The sequence below is a fragment of the Pteronotus mesoamericanus genome, unplaced genomic scaffold (assembly GCF_021234165.1).
Source record: "Pteronotus mesoamericanus isolate MK-2021 breed Mesoamerican mustached bat unplaced genomic scaffold, CSHL_Meso_final contig_657, whole genome shotgun sequence".
NCBI lineage: Eukaryota > Metazoa > Chordata > Mammalia > Chiroptera > Mormoopidae > Pteronotus > Pteronotus mesoamericanus.
The window spans coordinates 1,957,914-1,972,822 of NW_026555229.1; the positions used below are offsets into that span (position 1 = coordinate 1,957,914).

General features: G+C 48.1%; 1 protein-coding gene across 1 annotated transcript in view; it reads left to right on the forward strand.

The window, feature by feature from the left end:
* Positions 1 to 13,462, forward strand: part of UBTD1 (ubiquitin domain containing 1) — a 51,997-nt gene extending 38,535 nt beyond the window's left edge. Inside the window, exons 2-3 of the mRNA XM_054581314.1 lie at positions 9,530 to 9,757; positions 12,398 to 13,462. Of these exons, the coding sequence (XP_054437289.1) occupies positions 9,530 to 9,757; positions 12,398 to 12,783 (614 nt within the window). The 3' untranslated portion in view covers positions 12,784 to 13,462. The remainder of the gene's footprint in view (positions 1 to 9,529; positions 9,758 to 12,397) is intronic.
* Positions 13,463 to 14,909: the final 1,447 nt, after the last annotated feature.

A 14,909-nucleotide genomic window follows, 5' to 3' on the forward strand; every position in this document is an offset into this window, starting at 1 on the left:
TAAAAAATAATATTCCAGTTATAATTCAGCTTTCACTGGCAATGGAGTGGACTGACAGATTTACCTCCCACTCCCAGTACACACACAGGCATACACACAATGGGCAAGAGCTGTGGGGTTCAGGGCAGGGCACGTCCTCTCTCAGAACCTGTTTTCTCATCTGTAAAACAAAGGGGCTAGGGTAAATGACTTTAATGTCACTCCTGGCTTTCGGATTATGCCATACTCTGGAGCACCTGCCATGATGTGGTTGCTATGTCCCAGTGAGTCGCTGTGTCAGTTAAGTAAGTGTCTGATACCAGTGGTTGTCAGAAGTGAGGCTCTGCCATTCGACCACCAGGCGCCTGGCTGCCATGCTGGGACTAGCCTGGATCTTCCCCATGGGGAGCCTCCTTGACAGCAGGCCCGTGGAAAACAGTGGCAACGATGACCTGTCTCTCCTCCCTCGACTCCTGAGGTAGCAAGGGGAGCGGGCCAGATACTATAGACCTTTCTAGCAACCTCTGGAGAGTTCCTGTTTTATTTATGAGCTGCCATCCTCCCTCCTCTGCCCCAGGAAAAGTGCTGACCCTGTGCCGTGCAGCCGCACAGGAAAGTGGACATCCATCAAGCTTGCTCTTGTCCCTGTCAAACTTAACCTCATTTAACCCCTACATCCTCCTGCTCTGTGAGGTAGAGAGGAAAAGTTCTCTACAGCAGGAGTTTTCAAAGTTTCCAAAATCACGGCAGCTTTAAAGAAAGGGAAAAAAGATAACTTTTCATCTTTTAGTTGCACAATTACTAACTGATTGCTAATTACAGTAGCTACTGTTTTTTTAAGCATTGAGCAGAGTGGTCTCTGTAATCCTTACAGCAATCCATGAGGTGGGAGTTATGTCCTCTTCACAGATGGGAACACTGAGGCTTAAAGTGGTTAGGTCATCTGCCTACGTCCACCCACAGTCAACACAGGTGGTCGAAGTAAACCACATTCCCCGCCAGCCCCAGCCCCTCCAATCCGTCTCTGAATCCTGTGTGTAAGTGAGTAGCCAGATTGGAGAGAGAGGCTATGCTAATGTGTCTCTTAACTCATAATTATCTGTGAAACTACATATAATCAAGGTTCCCTCTAGAGCCAGTAACCCTGGAACTGTTCACATTCAGGCCAGGTCTCTGTTGCACCTGGGAACAAACACATCATCAGTACATGATGAAGATGGGAATATATTCATTACAGGAAAGGAATGGGCTGTGGTGTTTTGTTTTGTTTTTTTTATTTCATATGAACTGAAACAAGGATAAGTGCAGGAATTTGCCAAACAGCTGAAGTTTGAACTCTACCTGTGAAGTACAGTGTTCTCTCCCAGCGAGCCTCAAAAGAGCTATTGGTTGTCCAGCAGGTTAGATCCTCGAGTCTACCTTGAGGATTTGGGGTTCTGTTGGTAGTCAAGATCAGGTAGGCCAGTTTTCAAGCAGGAAATTGGATGGGACAGCTTGGCAAAGTCAGCTCGGGTCAGGGGCAGAGTAGGTGGGACCCCAGCCTGGCATGCCACCTTTCACCCTGCCTAGCCGCACACAGCCCGGGCATTGGACGAGAGGCACAGGGCAGAGCAGATGAAGTCCTGGCTCCCCCCAGTAAATGTGTGCGTTGTGGGCAAGCACAGAGAAAGCACACACTGTCTCCAAGGTCTGTGTGCCCCTTGTCCACACCCACAACTGCCCAAGCAGGGGGCCTCTGGCTAGGTTTATTTTTCTTGGCTGCACTTCCGTCTCTCTGGTTGCCATGAAGGTTCCAGGCTTCCACTGGGTGTGGCTGCTGACATCCAGCCCCTCACCCTCCACATATTGCTTTACTGTACACCTCAGGGACTGCTTTTGTCCCTCCTGTACTCCCACCTCTGCCACCCCCTTTCTTCCTCCCTTTCTTGCTTACAGGGATTTCTTCCAGGCAGCCCGTGTGGTCTCCCCTAATCTCTGATCTCACTCTCCCGTCTCCAGCTCTTCCCACTTTTCCTAAACTACCTGCTCACTTCACTCACTCACTCATTCATTCGGCAAACAGTCCTTGAGTTCTCCTGCGTGCCAGACCCTGAGCCGGGCACCAGGATCCCAGAGATGAACTGGGGGTGGTCCCAGCCTCAGGCGGGAAACACAGTCATTGCACAGAACTGCAGTTGCCCTGAGCTGAGTGTCATCGCAGAGCCACGTACAGAGCTCCCAGAGGAGCCTGGAGTCGAGTCCTTCAACCTGCTCTAGACCACCTGGGACCCAGTGTGCCCCATGAGGGGATGCAGTTTAGGAAGCCTGGCTTGTCACTTAGCAACTGGCTCTACCCTTTTCCCTCCCGGAACTCTGGAGCTGGGCCGGAGGGAATGAATGGGAAAGAAGGGCCCATGCTTCGAAAAGAGGCCGTGTGGGGAGGCCCCAGCTGAGCAGAGCTGGGCCAGCACGTCTCCATTTGAAGGTTACCCAGGCTCTGAGGGTCATCCTGGGCTAAGTCCGACTATAAATACCACACTTCCTGAAGGGATTACCTGGGCTTCACTTCCCCAGGCTAATTCTCCCCAGCTGAGCTGATCCTCCTTCGAGGGCCTGCTCTTCTTCCTGACCTCTTATCCCCCTACCAGGTGCCATCCTTAACTCATACCTCTCCAGCCTTCTGCATGCCAGCTGAGACTACCACGCTGAGAGGGGAAGAGGAACGAGCCGAGTCTGCGTCTTGGCCGACAGGCCCATGCAGCCCAGGCTGCTGGGATGGGCAGGCCCTTGTCCCTGCCTTCTCTTTCCTGGAATCTCATCTCTCTCACCAACCAGAGCAAGCCCAGACTTGTCACGTAACCAGTGCTTCTGGGAAGGACACTGTTGGCCCTATCCCTGGAGTAAGGGCCTGGGGATGGAGCTTGTTAGCTGTGGAAATAGAGCTTAGGGATTGTTGCAAGTATAAATAGGGCTGTCACCTGGCTTGGGTGGACTGATTGTCCTGGGAAATCTCTGGTTCCCTTGGCTGGTCTCAGAATTAGTGTCACATCCCAGTGGCTCAGTTGTGCCAGTCCCTGAAGCCACAATAAGCATCCCTTGGGTCTGAGATCAAGAAGTGAAGGGACAGCCTGGCTTCTCCCTCATGCAGACTTTTCTGTTTCCCCCGCCTGCCACTCCTGCTTTAAGTTGTAATTCCTCCACCCTGCCCACGGTGCCTTTGTCGGTTCCATTTTCAACTCAGCAGACAACTTGCTGAAACCCTGCCCTGGGCCAGGTGTGCTGTGAGGCCCTGGGACATTCCGAGGGAAGCAGCCAGGGCCTGTCATTCTCTGTGGGTTCTTGAGGAGCCTGTGTTTTGTGTTGTCATTCTGAATTCAGCAGGGTGAATCAGGTATTGGGAGTGCATGTACACACACACAGACACGTGCGTGCACCTACGCTGAGAGACACAAACCAGCCCTAGGCAAGTTGGAAAGCATGGTTAGCGTTCTCTCTCCCACTCTTCTTTCAGCGCCCTCCCTTGGGGGCGGTATGGCCAGACACCATTCATTATCAAGGCCAACCCACGGCGTCCACCGTCATTACCCTCCCCCGGCCCAGACAGCGTGCCCTCTTGCCATCCAAATCTGCTCTCAGCAGCAACTTTGGAGATGATCTGTTGAACAAACCTATGATAACATGTAGATGAGCCTGCCATTTCCACTTCTGCTTTGCTGTGTTTACAAGGGGTTTTTTTCACTCAGATTCTCTACATACCCCAGCCCAGCCCCTACTAGTCCAGTTTAATAAGTCTGAGGCAGGCCCTGGGAGTCTGCCTTCTTAACCAGCACTCCCGGAGATCCTAATGCAGGTGGTGTTTTGTATAATCCTCCAGTACCACAGCTCTTGCCTCTACTCAAAAGCATACATTCTCTTCTCAGTCACAAGTATCTTTGCTGTTCCCTGCCCATCGCAAGCATAGAAACACACAATTTCTGCGGCTGTTTTTTACCTCCCCATACAGGTATGTACCTTGACTACAGAATGGTCTTTTGTTTTTTTTAATCTCTCTTGTCAGCTTCATTAGGGATAAGGACCATTTCTGTTATTCTGTCTTTGACCTGGAACTTATCTAGGACAGGTGGAGACATAAGTGGAAGCCACTAGATGCTCCTGCTGCTGAAACCAGCAGAGCCTGTCCTGGCCCTGGACAGAGTCACCCAGAGCTAGCCGCCAGCAACTGAAATCTTAGAGGCTGCTGACCTTGAGCTTTCCAGATCATCATCACCCTCAAACCCCTCACTTGACTCTGAAACTCTTCCTACTTTTTTGAAGTTGCTCCCCTGGACTTTATGTAACTTTTTTTCCTTGCTAGCAACTTTCATGGTATTATTATTATTAGTAGCAAATGCTTGCTGTAGAAAATTTGGAAAACATAAGCCAAAAAAACAAACAAATAAAAACTTATAACTGCCAATCAGATAAAACTAGTTAACATTTTGGTGTAAGTCCTTCAGTCTTTTTAATATATGATTTACATTCTCTTTTCGAAACAAAAGCTGGAGCACAAAGCAACTGCTGTTCTGTAACCTTTTTTCTCTGTATTCTGGACATCTCCCCGTGTTACTCAGCACCCTTCTGCCCCATCACTGAATGTCTGCCATGGGTGCACGAGCTTTATTTCGTTTTTCTCTAGGTGTGTGTAATTCCTCTGTTTTAAGCTTTCCCCTCTCTAAAACCATGCTGAGTTAAACAGCTTTGTAGGTAAACCTTGGCCACATACTTGTGATTATTTTCTTAGAATACATTCTTAGAAACCAAATAGCTGAGCCAGATAGACATTGTTTTGAATACATACCACATGCCCTCCAGAAAGTTTGTACCAGTTTGTTCAGCACATCAGAGTATTCACACCCTTTCCAATGCCCATGTTTTTTGACTCAACTAATTATAAAACATTGGGTTTTGGGTTTTGTTTTTTAAGTAAATGAAATTAGAAATATTTATCATCAATTTGTTTTTATGTTAAAAAAGCTTCCTTTCTTTTCTTTGTATCTGTGCCTAAGATTGTCAGCATCATTGTGTAGGGACCCAGACATTTTAGCATGCCTCTTATACATGTTTGCCTTGGGCCTGGAAAACTTTTCTGGATATTTTTGTGCTGTATTTGACTTACTGATGAAGGAAGCCAGCACCTGGCCTAGAGATGCTGCAGCTGCCCCCTTCTGGCTGTGATGTGCAGTGCCCGCTTAGAAGGCATAGCTGGGCTCCTGCTGCCCCCGCCCTTTTCTTTTTATAAAGAATTTTAAAAAAAAATTTAAATCTATTGATTTTAGAGAGAGAAGAAGGAAGAGAAAAACATCAGGTGGTTGTTCTACGTATTTATGCATTCATTGGTTCATTCTTGCATGTTCCCTGACCAGGGATCAAACTGGCAATCGTGGTGTACTGGGATGAAGATCTAACCGAGCTAGCCAGCTGGGGCAGCTTGCCCTTTTCTAATAGCATCAACTCCTCCCCCTTCCCACCATCACCAACCCATTCTAATATTTTCTAGTATTTTCAGCCTGAAAAGACCGGAGTACAGGGTGAAGAATTTTTTAATCGTTATATCCTGGGTAGCGGCAGACACTGTTCATACTTGGAGAGGCTCACTGGCATGTGTCCTTCCATGGGTGAGAAATGTGTCTATACAGGAAAGTGTGCTGCTGTCTGTGTGGAGGGGAGAGGACTCTGAAGGTGAGGTATTCAAGCAGAGCATCCTCGGTACCCATGGCGTCCTGAGATGATGACTTTGAAAGGTGACACCTAAGGAATGTGTTCATTTTAAAGAGAGCGAGATGCATGCATACAGCTACACTTCAGGTGTCCTGCCGTCATCAGTCCAGCCACCTAAATTGTTAGGAACAGAACCAACACGTGACCATTAAAGGGCGCACAATCTGAGCGGGAACAACCGACGTCCCAAGACCTAGTCTCTCTTCCTCATTAGGGAGGCTCTGCCTTACAGCTGGATGCTCCTCATTTCACAGTGCTGCCAAGCTTTCTAAACCCTCCTTGGATACGGAGTGGCCCATTAGCTGGCCTAACTTCTCTCCCTTGGAGCAGCAGATAGACATAGATGGAGACCAGTAAGAAGCGATCTCTGGCACAGAGGAAGGAAAGCTACACAAATCAGCTCAAGAAGTTAAAAGCCCCCAAGGCTGGGGTCATTGAGTAGAGGGGCAGACATACCGCACCCTAGAGGTCCCTGAAGGTGTCACTGCACAAAGACTGAATCCTGCTGGATCAAAGTTCTTGTTAGGGAGTCATCACTACTAGAGGACGAAAGTGAGGAACCAGGCAGAAATACCTCTGGGCCAAACTTCCACAAAAAATACATGGACAAATCTAATCTGTTTCTCCAGTGCCTCCTTTCTGTCTTTCATACTTAAGCCTTTCACTTGATCTGGTTTTGATTTCTGTGGCTGGTGTGAGGTAAGGATCTTGTTTAATGCGTTCATTCCTGTATGGAGACCCTTCGATTCAACACCGTTCGTCAATAGTCCATTTTAAGAAAAATCTTTCATGTTTCTCCTCTGCTGCTCCACAGAATACTTCTGATGCTAGCTGTGTGGGTTTTTCTGACACCAAGCAATTCTCCAATTCTGATACTATCCAGAATTAGCACAGACCCCACAGTTTAGGGGCTCAGTCCCACAGGACTCGCCCCCAGTTCAAGTTACTCACAACTTCTATTCAACTTGGCTACAAATTGGAGGTTCCCATGACCCCCTACTTGGGTTGAATAATTTGCTGAAGTGCCTCTCAGAACCCTGAAAAACAGTTTACTTACTGTTGCCAATCTATTACAAAGAATATTTTAAAGGATATGAATGAACAGCCAGGTGAAGAAATAGAGGGTGAGGTCTAGAAGGGTCTTGAGCACATGAGCTTCTGGTCCCTGAACTTGGGTAGCACCACCCTCCCGGCACATAGATGTGTTCACCAGCTTGGAAGCTTTCCAGACCCCATACTTTAGGAATTTTTGTGGCAGCTTCATCACATAGGCATGATTGATTATTAATTCAATTTACAGCCCCTCTTCCCGCTCCAGAGAATGGGAGGCACAGCTGAAAATTCCAAGTGTACCATGGCTTAATCTTCCTGGTGACCAGCTCTCGTCCCGAATCCCACCAAGGGTCTCCTCATTGAAACAAAAGACACTTGTGTCACTCAGGAAATTCCTAGCAATTTAGGAACTCTGTATCAGACATCGCTATCAGTCAGGAAATTACAAGGGTTTTGGGAGCTCTTTGTCAGGAACTGGGTCAAAGATAAAATAGTAGCAAGAACTGGGGGCAGAGCCAATACATATATTTCCAGTATTATTTCACATCCATGTTACACATACATCCCCCGGCTTGCAGTGTTCCTTCTTATTGAAGCACATTTCTGGGTATCCCTGGGTCTGTTTCTGGGCTATTTGATTCCACTGGCCCACTTCTCTGACCATTGCTTTATAATTAGTGTTGATAACTGTAGCATAAGTTTTCCCACCTCATCCTTCTCTGGGATTATCATTATGCTTCTGTATAAACTTTAGAATCAGCTTGCCAAGTTCCTTGGGTGAAAAAAAAAAACACCCTCCTAGTTAGGAATTTTATTGGAATTTCATTACATTTATAGATCACTTGTTGAATATTGCTTCATCCCTATTCTTCCTATTGTATCCTCCTGGAAACTGATTTAAAAATGTCAGACTGTCTGAATTTCAGTTATTATATTTTTCATTTCTAGAAGTCTATATGGTTCTTTTAATTTCTGCTTGGTCATTCTTTATAATCTCTTTTTCATATTTTTAAGGTTCTCTTATTTCTTAAACTTGGTATTTCATAATCTGTACCTGATAAATCCCATATCTGAAATTTTTGTGAGTCTGATTCTTCCATTTGCTGTTTTTGCTGGCTCTGGCTCATATTGCCTTGTTTCCTTGTATGTTATGATTTAAAAAAACAAAACAACAACAACAAACCCCAAACTGTGACCTTATTTTTTGTTTTCCTTGGAACTTTATCTCGGAAATTCTTTGAAGCCTGGTTTAAAGATATTTTCCTCCTAAAAAGATTTGGACCTGTGTTTCCTTCTGCTAACCCAGGGACACTTTAAATTAAATGTCTGGCCCAAGAGTTTTCTGCCTGCACAGGTATCAGCAAACCCACAGGAGAGCCGTTTGTGAATTCAGTCTGACCTGAGGTGAAACCCTCACTCTGTCAATTACTGTGTGACCTCAGGCAAGTCATTTATTCTCTCTGCCTGTCCCATCATCTGTGAAATAGCGATAATAACACCTGCCACCTAAGGCTATTGCCTAGGATGAAATGGGGTAATGTATATAAATAAAGTGCTTGCATGGGGTTCTTTCACACGGTTGGTAAGCAGTGAATGTCATTCTATTCCCCAAAGAAGCCCCTGTTTCCTGCCCCAGCCAGAGGCAGTGGCCTTATGGGAGCCCCCAGCCTTAGTCCAGTCTCTCTCCGGGAGGATCTAAGTGAGAGTGGGAACCAAGTGCTTTAGACTTCGCTCCTGTGGCTCATTCTGCTTGTAGTTTTGAGATGACTGAGTCTCCTAAACCTTTGCGAGATGCTCGGGCTTCGGCCTTGACTGTGGTCCAGAGTTGTCTAGGAGGCCACTTGCGCTAGGTGACAAGAAAAACAACACGTAATAGAATCGCTTTCTGCTTCAGATGCTGCAGGATTTTTTTTGTTCATTGGTTATGGTTTCCTAAAAAAAAAAAAATTCTTTGTAATTATATGGTGAAATATGAATAATAAGACATTAAAAATTGTTTATAATTTTAATCATGGGGATATACATTGACAGTAATATAAATGTGAAATAAACAGAAAGTTGTATATTGGCATGAAAACATTTAAAATTCTTTGTATAATAAGGAATATAAAATATTTAATAATATGAATCAACTATATTGAGAAAAGTAGGGAAAGGAAGCTGGGTAGAAATATGTCTAGGTGTCAACTGTGGTTATCTCTGAATGGTGGAATTCTTGAGTAATTTTTTTCCCATAATGGCAGAATGGTCCAGACAGTGGTCAAAGGCTGACTCCCTTTGGAGTGAGAAAGTCTTGTGTTAAATTGGTACCTGTGTGGCCTCCCACTATTGGGTTATTTTGAGGATCAAATGAATAATGGGTCCAAAGTGCCTAGCCTGCAATCTGGCACAAACCGGCTCTGTAAATAGCGGCGGTTATTATTTTTACACATCTGTGTTCTTTTTAGATTTTTAAAATACTGAACGTGTACTACCTTATAGTCAGTTAAAACTTACACAACAGCAACAACCACAAAGACAGTATATGCTTTGCTGACCAAGTATTTTACGTCCCAGGTTGGGTGTGTGTAGTTTTCAGACTGTTCCCTAATTCCAAGGATGGGTCCAGAGATATAAATACTTGGGAGCCACTGAACTGGGGTGTAGGGTGGGCGGGGCAGCAGGTCCTGGTCCTGGCCTGGGGATGGGCGGGGCTGGGAAGAAGGTGAACTGCAAGCCCTGGTTTTAGAGAAGCTGAGCCTCTCCTTTCTGTTCTGCCCAGGACGCAATGAGCCCCTGAAGAAGGAGCGGCTGAAGTGGAAGAGCGACTACCCCATGACGGATGGGCAGCTGCGGAGCAAGCGGGATGAGTTCTGGGACACGGCACCTGCCTTCGAGGGCCGCAAGGAGATCTGGGATGCCCTCAAGGCTGCCGCCTATGCGGCTGAGGCCAACGACCATGAGTTGGCGCAGGCCATCCTGGATGGAGCCAGCATCACCCTGCCACACGGTGAGCGGGCACAGTGGGGGGCCTTCAGTGCCCTTTAGGGTGGAAGAGAGCCAATGGCAGGCACACCAGGAGTTGCCATCCAGGCTGATGGGTGATGGGTGTGGCTAGTCATTGGTTCATTCACCAGCCCTTCGGAGCATGGACCAGGAGTAAGGACACAAAGGAAAATGAGACACGGTCCCTGTTTGCCCAGTGAGGGAATGGACAGGCACCAGCAGACCTCCAAGCGGTGTGATGAGAGCAGGCTAAGGATTACTCGGGGCACTTCGGAATCCCAGACATCTGAGGTACCAACCTTCTGTTGGGTGCTGATGTGCTGGGCACTGAACTAGAAGCTTCTGTATTATCTAATTTACATTCATAACAGCCTGTGGGACTGTGTAAAGAGCGGGTAACAGGAGAACTCTATAGAGTCTTAGATCTAGGTTTAAGATTTGACATGAGTGTCTCTGTTTCCCTGCGTTGTGACCCTGAGCTGGGAGCTTCTCGAATTTAAAGCCTCAGTGACTTACTTTAAATGGGGATACCTATCTCATAGGCTGGTTGTTAGGATTCCGTGAGATACTGTAACATCATTTAGTCTAGTCCTAGCACTTAGTAGCTGCTCGAGGCCCAGTAAATATATTTCTACATGCAGTACATTGTGTAAGTAAGGAAATTGAAGCCCACTAGGTACACCCCCTAGGTAAGACATGAACAGCAGGTCCTGCGCTATTTCATTCATCCTTATAACCCCAGCACCCAGCACATATGCTGAGGAAAGAGTTGTTGAATGAACAAATGGAAAGTTAAATAATTTGCCAGGGTTGAACAAGCCACTACATGGTAGAGCCAGAGTGCCAGTCCACTCCTAACTCTACCTGGAGCTCCTACCAGCTCATCCAGGGACCCCTGACCATAGAGTTTGTTTGGGACTATGGGGTCTCCATGGTAGGTTTATTAGACTGCTTAGGCCACTATAACAAAATACTACAGGCTGGGTGGCTCATTAAACAACAGAAATTCATTTCTCACAGTTCTGGAGGCTGGAAAGCTCAATACCAAGGTGCCAGCTGAATCAATTTTTGGCAAGAGCTCTCTACCTGGCTTGTAGACAGTCACCTGCTTGCTATGTCCTTACATGGTGGAGAGAGCAAGCACTCTGGTGTCTTTTTTTTCTTAATTTTTATGTATTCATTTTTATTTTTTTACCTTACCTTTTAGTCTCCTTATACACCCCTTCCCTCAGCAGTCACCACACTGTTGTCCATGTCCTTGAGTCCTTTTCCCTTTTTGCTCAATCCTTTCACCCCCGAACCTCCTCCTCGACTAGCTGTCATCCTGCTCTCCATCTATGAGTCTCTGCTCATTTTCCTTGTTCAGTTCATTAGATTCTACATATGAGTGAAATCATGTGGTATTTGTCTTTCTCTGACTGGCTTGTTTCATTTAGCATGATGTTCTCCAGGGCCATACATACTGTCTCAAAGGGTAAAATTTTCTTCTTTCTTATGGCCGAGCAGTATTCCATTGTGTCATTGTCCCATAGTTGTTTTATCCACTCATCTGTTGATGGGCACTTGGGCTGCTTCCATGTCGCAGCAATTGCAAATTATGCTGCAGTGAATATAGAGGTACTTATGTTCTTTCGAATTAGTGTTTGGGGTTCTTTCAGATATATTCCAGAAGTGGGATGGCTGAGTCGAAAGATCCAGTTTTTATTTTTTTGAGGTATCTCTCCATACTGCTTTCCACAGTGGCTGCAGTAATCTGCATTCCCACCAAAAGCATTACTAAAAGTGTTTTCCTTTCTCCACGTCCTCACCAGCATTTGTTGTTTGTCGATTTACTGATAATAGCCATTCTAACAGGTGTGTGATGATATCTCATTGTGGTTTTAATTTGGGTTGTCTTTTCATTTTGTTGATGATTTCCTTTGATGTGCAAAAACTTTAGTTTGATGCAGTCCCATTTGTTTATTTTTTCTTTTGTTTCCCTTCCCTGGGGAGATAGATAAGATAAAAAAACTGCTACAAGCAATGTCTGAGATTTTGCTGCCTATGTTTTCTTCTAGGGTTTTTATGGTTTTGAGTCTAACATTTAAGTCTTTGATCCATTTTGAGTTTATTCTTGTGTGTGGTGTGAGAAGGTGATCTAGTTTCATTTTTCTGCACGTATCTATCCAGTTTTCCCAACACCATTTATTGAATAATCTATCTTTACCCCATTGTATGTGCTTGCTTCCTCTCTCAAATATTAATTGACTGTAAAGGTGTGCGTTTACAGTTGACATACAATATTATATTAAGTGTGGATGTACAACCCTATGATTAGACATTTATATTAACTTAGGAAGTGATCACCTCAATAAATCTAGTAACCCTCTGACACCATACAAAGTTACTACAATATTATTGACTATCCCTATGCTGTACTTTACATCCTTATGACTATTCTGTAATTACCTGGTGTCCCTCATAAGGACACTAATTCTGTTGGATCAGGGTCCCACCTGAAATGATCTCATTTAACTTTAATTACTCTCATATAGGCTCTGTCTCCAAATACAGTGACATTGGGGGGTTACAGCTTTAACTTAGGGATTTCGTGGGGACAGAATTCAGCCCCAAGCAGACCCGAACGGCCTTGTCTTTCCCATAGGCACCCTCTGTGAATGCTATGACGAGCTGGGCAATCGCTACCAGCTGCCCATCTACTGCCTGTCACCGCCCGTGAACCTGCTGCTGGAGCACACTGAGGAGGAGAGCGTGGAGCCCCCAGAGCCCACGCCCAGCGTGCGCCGCGAGTTCCCACTGAAGGTGCGCCTCTCCACAGGCAAGGACGTGAGGCTCAACGCCAGCCTGCCCGACACAGTGGGGCAGCTCAAGAGGCAGCTGCACGCCCAGGAGGGCATCGAGCCGTCCTGGCAGCGATGGTTCTTCTCTGGGAAGCTGCTCACAGACCGCACACGGCTCCAGGAAACCAAGATCCAGAAAGATTTTGTCATCCAGGTTATCATCAACCAGCCCCCACTGCCCCAGGACTGAGGAGCCCACAAACCCCTGGGAAGAAAGGCCAGGGAGGGCCTCTGCGGGGCTGAGAGGCCCCCAGGCTGGAGCGCCAGGCCCCCCACCCTTCTGCTGCCTTTGAGTGCTGATATTTTCTTCAGGGGCGCCTCCCTGCTGTATGGCTGCTGGGCGAGCCGCAAAGGGACACTGTGGGCCGCAGTGCCCAGCACCCAGGAAGCAGTGCTGCCACACAGGCCTTGCCAACCTTGTCAGAGAAAAGGAAAACTGGGGCCCTTCACCCTGCCTCTCTCCCATGGCAGGTTCGAGCCATGAGGGCCCGCCAGGAGGTCCCTGAAGCCCAGATCCGTCATCTGGTGCTGCCAGCTGTGCTCACTCCGGTTTTCTGCTCAGGGTCTGAAGCAGCTGCTGTCTCCCTCCCCTGCCCTCACCTCCTGACTCTGCCCTGGGCATAGTGCCAGTCCCTAGAGGGGAGGGGACTGCGTGTGAGCCCCAGGGGGAGGGTGCCCAAGGCCAGCTTCTGTCTCTCCTGCCCACAGCACAATTGGCAGAGATGAGGCGGGGGACTGGACAGCTGGGCTGCTGTGGCAGGGGCCTGCACAGGGCCACCCCCTGGCTGTAATCCAAGCGGCGGGGGGTCTGCAGCCAGTCATGGCCCCCCAGCAGGTCCCTGTGTACAGACATATCTGCATATTTATCAATAAAGCCTTTTGCTCCTTCTCTCTTGTCTGGCTTTGACTTCAGGCTCCTCTCAGCTCTGTGGAGCCGCGGGAGCCGGTTCTGATGTGGGAGCAGGTGGGTGCATGGCTTCCCCAGCTGCTCTGGTTGCAGCGGAGAGTACAGTGGAGCAAGCCTCGAACTGCTAGTGCTGGGCTCTGTGTTCTCATGGGTCCTCAGGGAAAACCACTTAACCTCCGAACCCACTCTGCGTATTTATAAAGTGGATGTGATGCCCCCTGCCCTGCCTCCTCCCTCTCAGTTGCTGGGAGGATGTGAAGGCAGCATCTCAGAAAGGTGGCGTTAGTTACCTGCTGGTCTGATCCTGCAACAGCAGAGTGCTGGCTTCCGGCTCCAGTCCCTGAGCCAGGCCCTCAGGACTGAGATGTGTGTGCAAATCCTGAGGCGCCCTTGGTAATGTTAAAGCAAAACCTCTGACAAATTTAGAGCATGTGTTCGCTTGCTCAGAGAAAAAAAAAAAAAGCTGTTCCTGTGTTTCCTTAGGGAAAACTGTGCACATAGCAGAGAGAGGAGTCTTAGATACGGTGGTTCAGCTAAAGGCAGGCCACGTGAGCGCTGCAGAACCACAGACCTGTGGTGGCGGTGGTTCACTGGCAGGTTACGCAAGGGTCATGGTGACCCAGGGCTGGCTCCCACACCAGGTGTGGGGCTGAACAAGTTCAGGTCTGCTTCTCCAGTTGGGATTGTTTTTCTTTCTCAGCATGGCTGGTCCCTGGTCAGGATGGCTTGACAGGGAAACAGGAAAAAAGGACCATCCTTGGGAGCCGGAGTCATCATGTGGGCTTGGCACTGCACTCTGGCCCTTCCACTGGTTTCCTGAGACCCTTCTTGAAGCAAGACCCTGTACCTCCCGCAGAGGCCCCCGGAAGCAGACAGGTGGATGGGTTTGTCAGGGTCTGAAGGACATAGAGCCAAATGCAGGAGAGCTTTGCTAGGGGGCACTGTGGGATCCCAGAGAGGGAAATGCCTGCCTGAGCTGTGGGCAAAGGGAGGCAGCTGACCTTACCCCCGCCAACCACCCTGGCACTCTGGCCCAGATGAAACAGCCTGTCCCTTCCCAGAGCCAGCAGGGCTTGTTCACAGGACAGCCTGGGGACAGAGGGACTGTCTTGGGTCCCCTTATTAGCACTGGCTGGGTGGAGTCCAGGCATCCAGCAGATGGCGCTGCCATCAGGGCTAGGGGCAGCCAGCAGGTCCTTCGTGCAGCCCAGCTGCCCTGGCTAAGCACCAGCTGGGCCCAAACACTCAAGACAGAGGCTGGGCAGGTTTCTCCATGTAGCCCCTGCTCTCGGGGTGCTGTGCACTCTGGCTCCAATAGGCCAGGGGTTGGGGGCAACTGTCCTTGCCTCCCCCTGCTCCCTGGGGCTGCCCGGGGTGAAGGTGACAGGTGGGGGAGGCAGGTGGAGAAT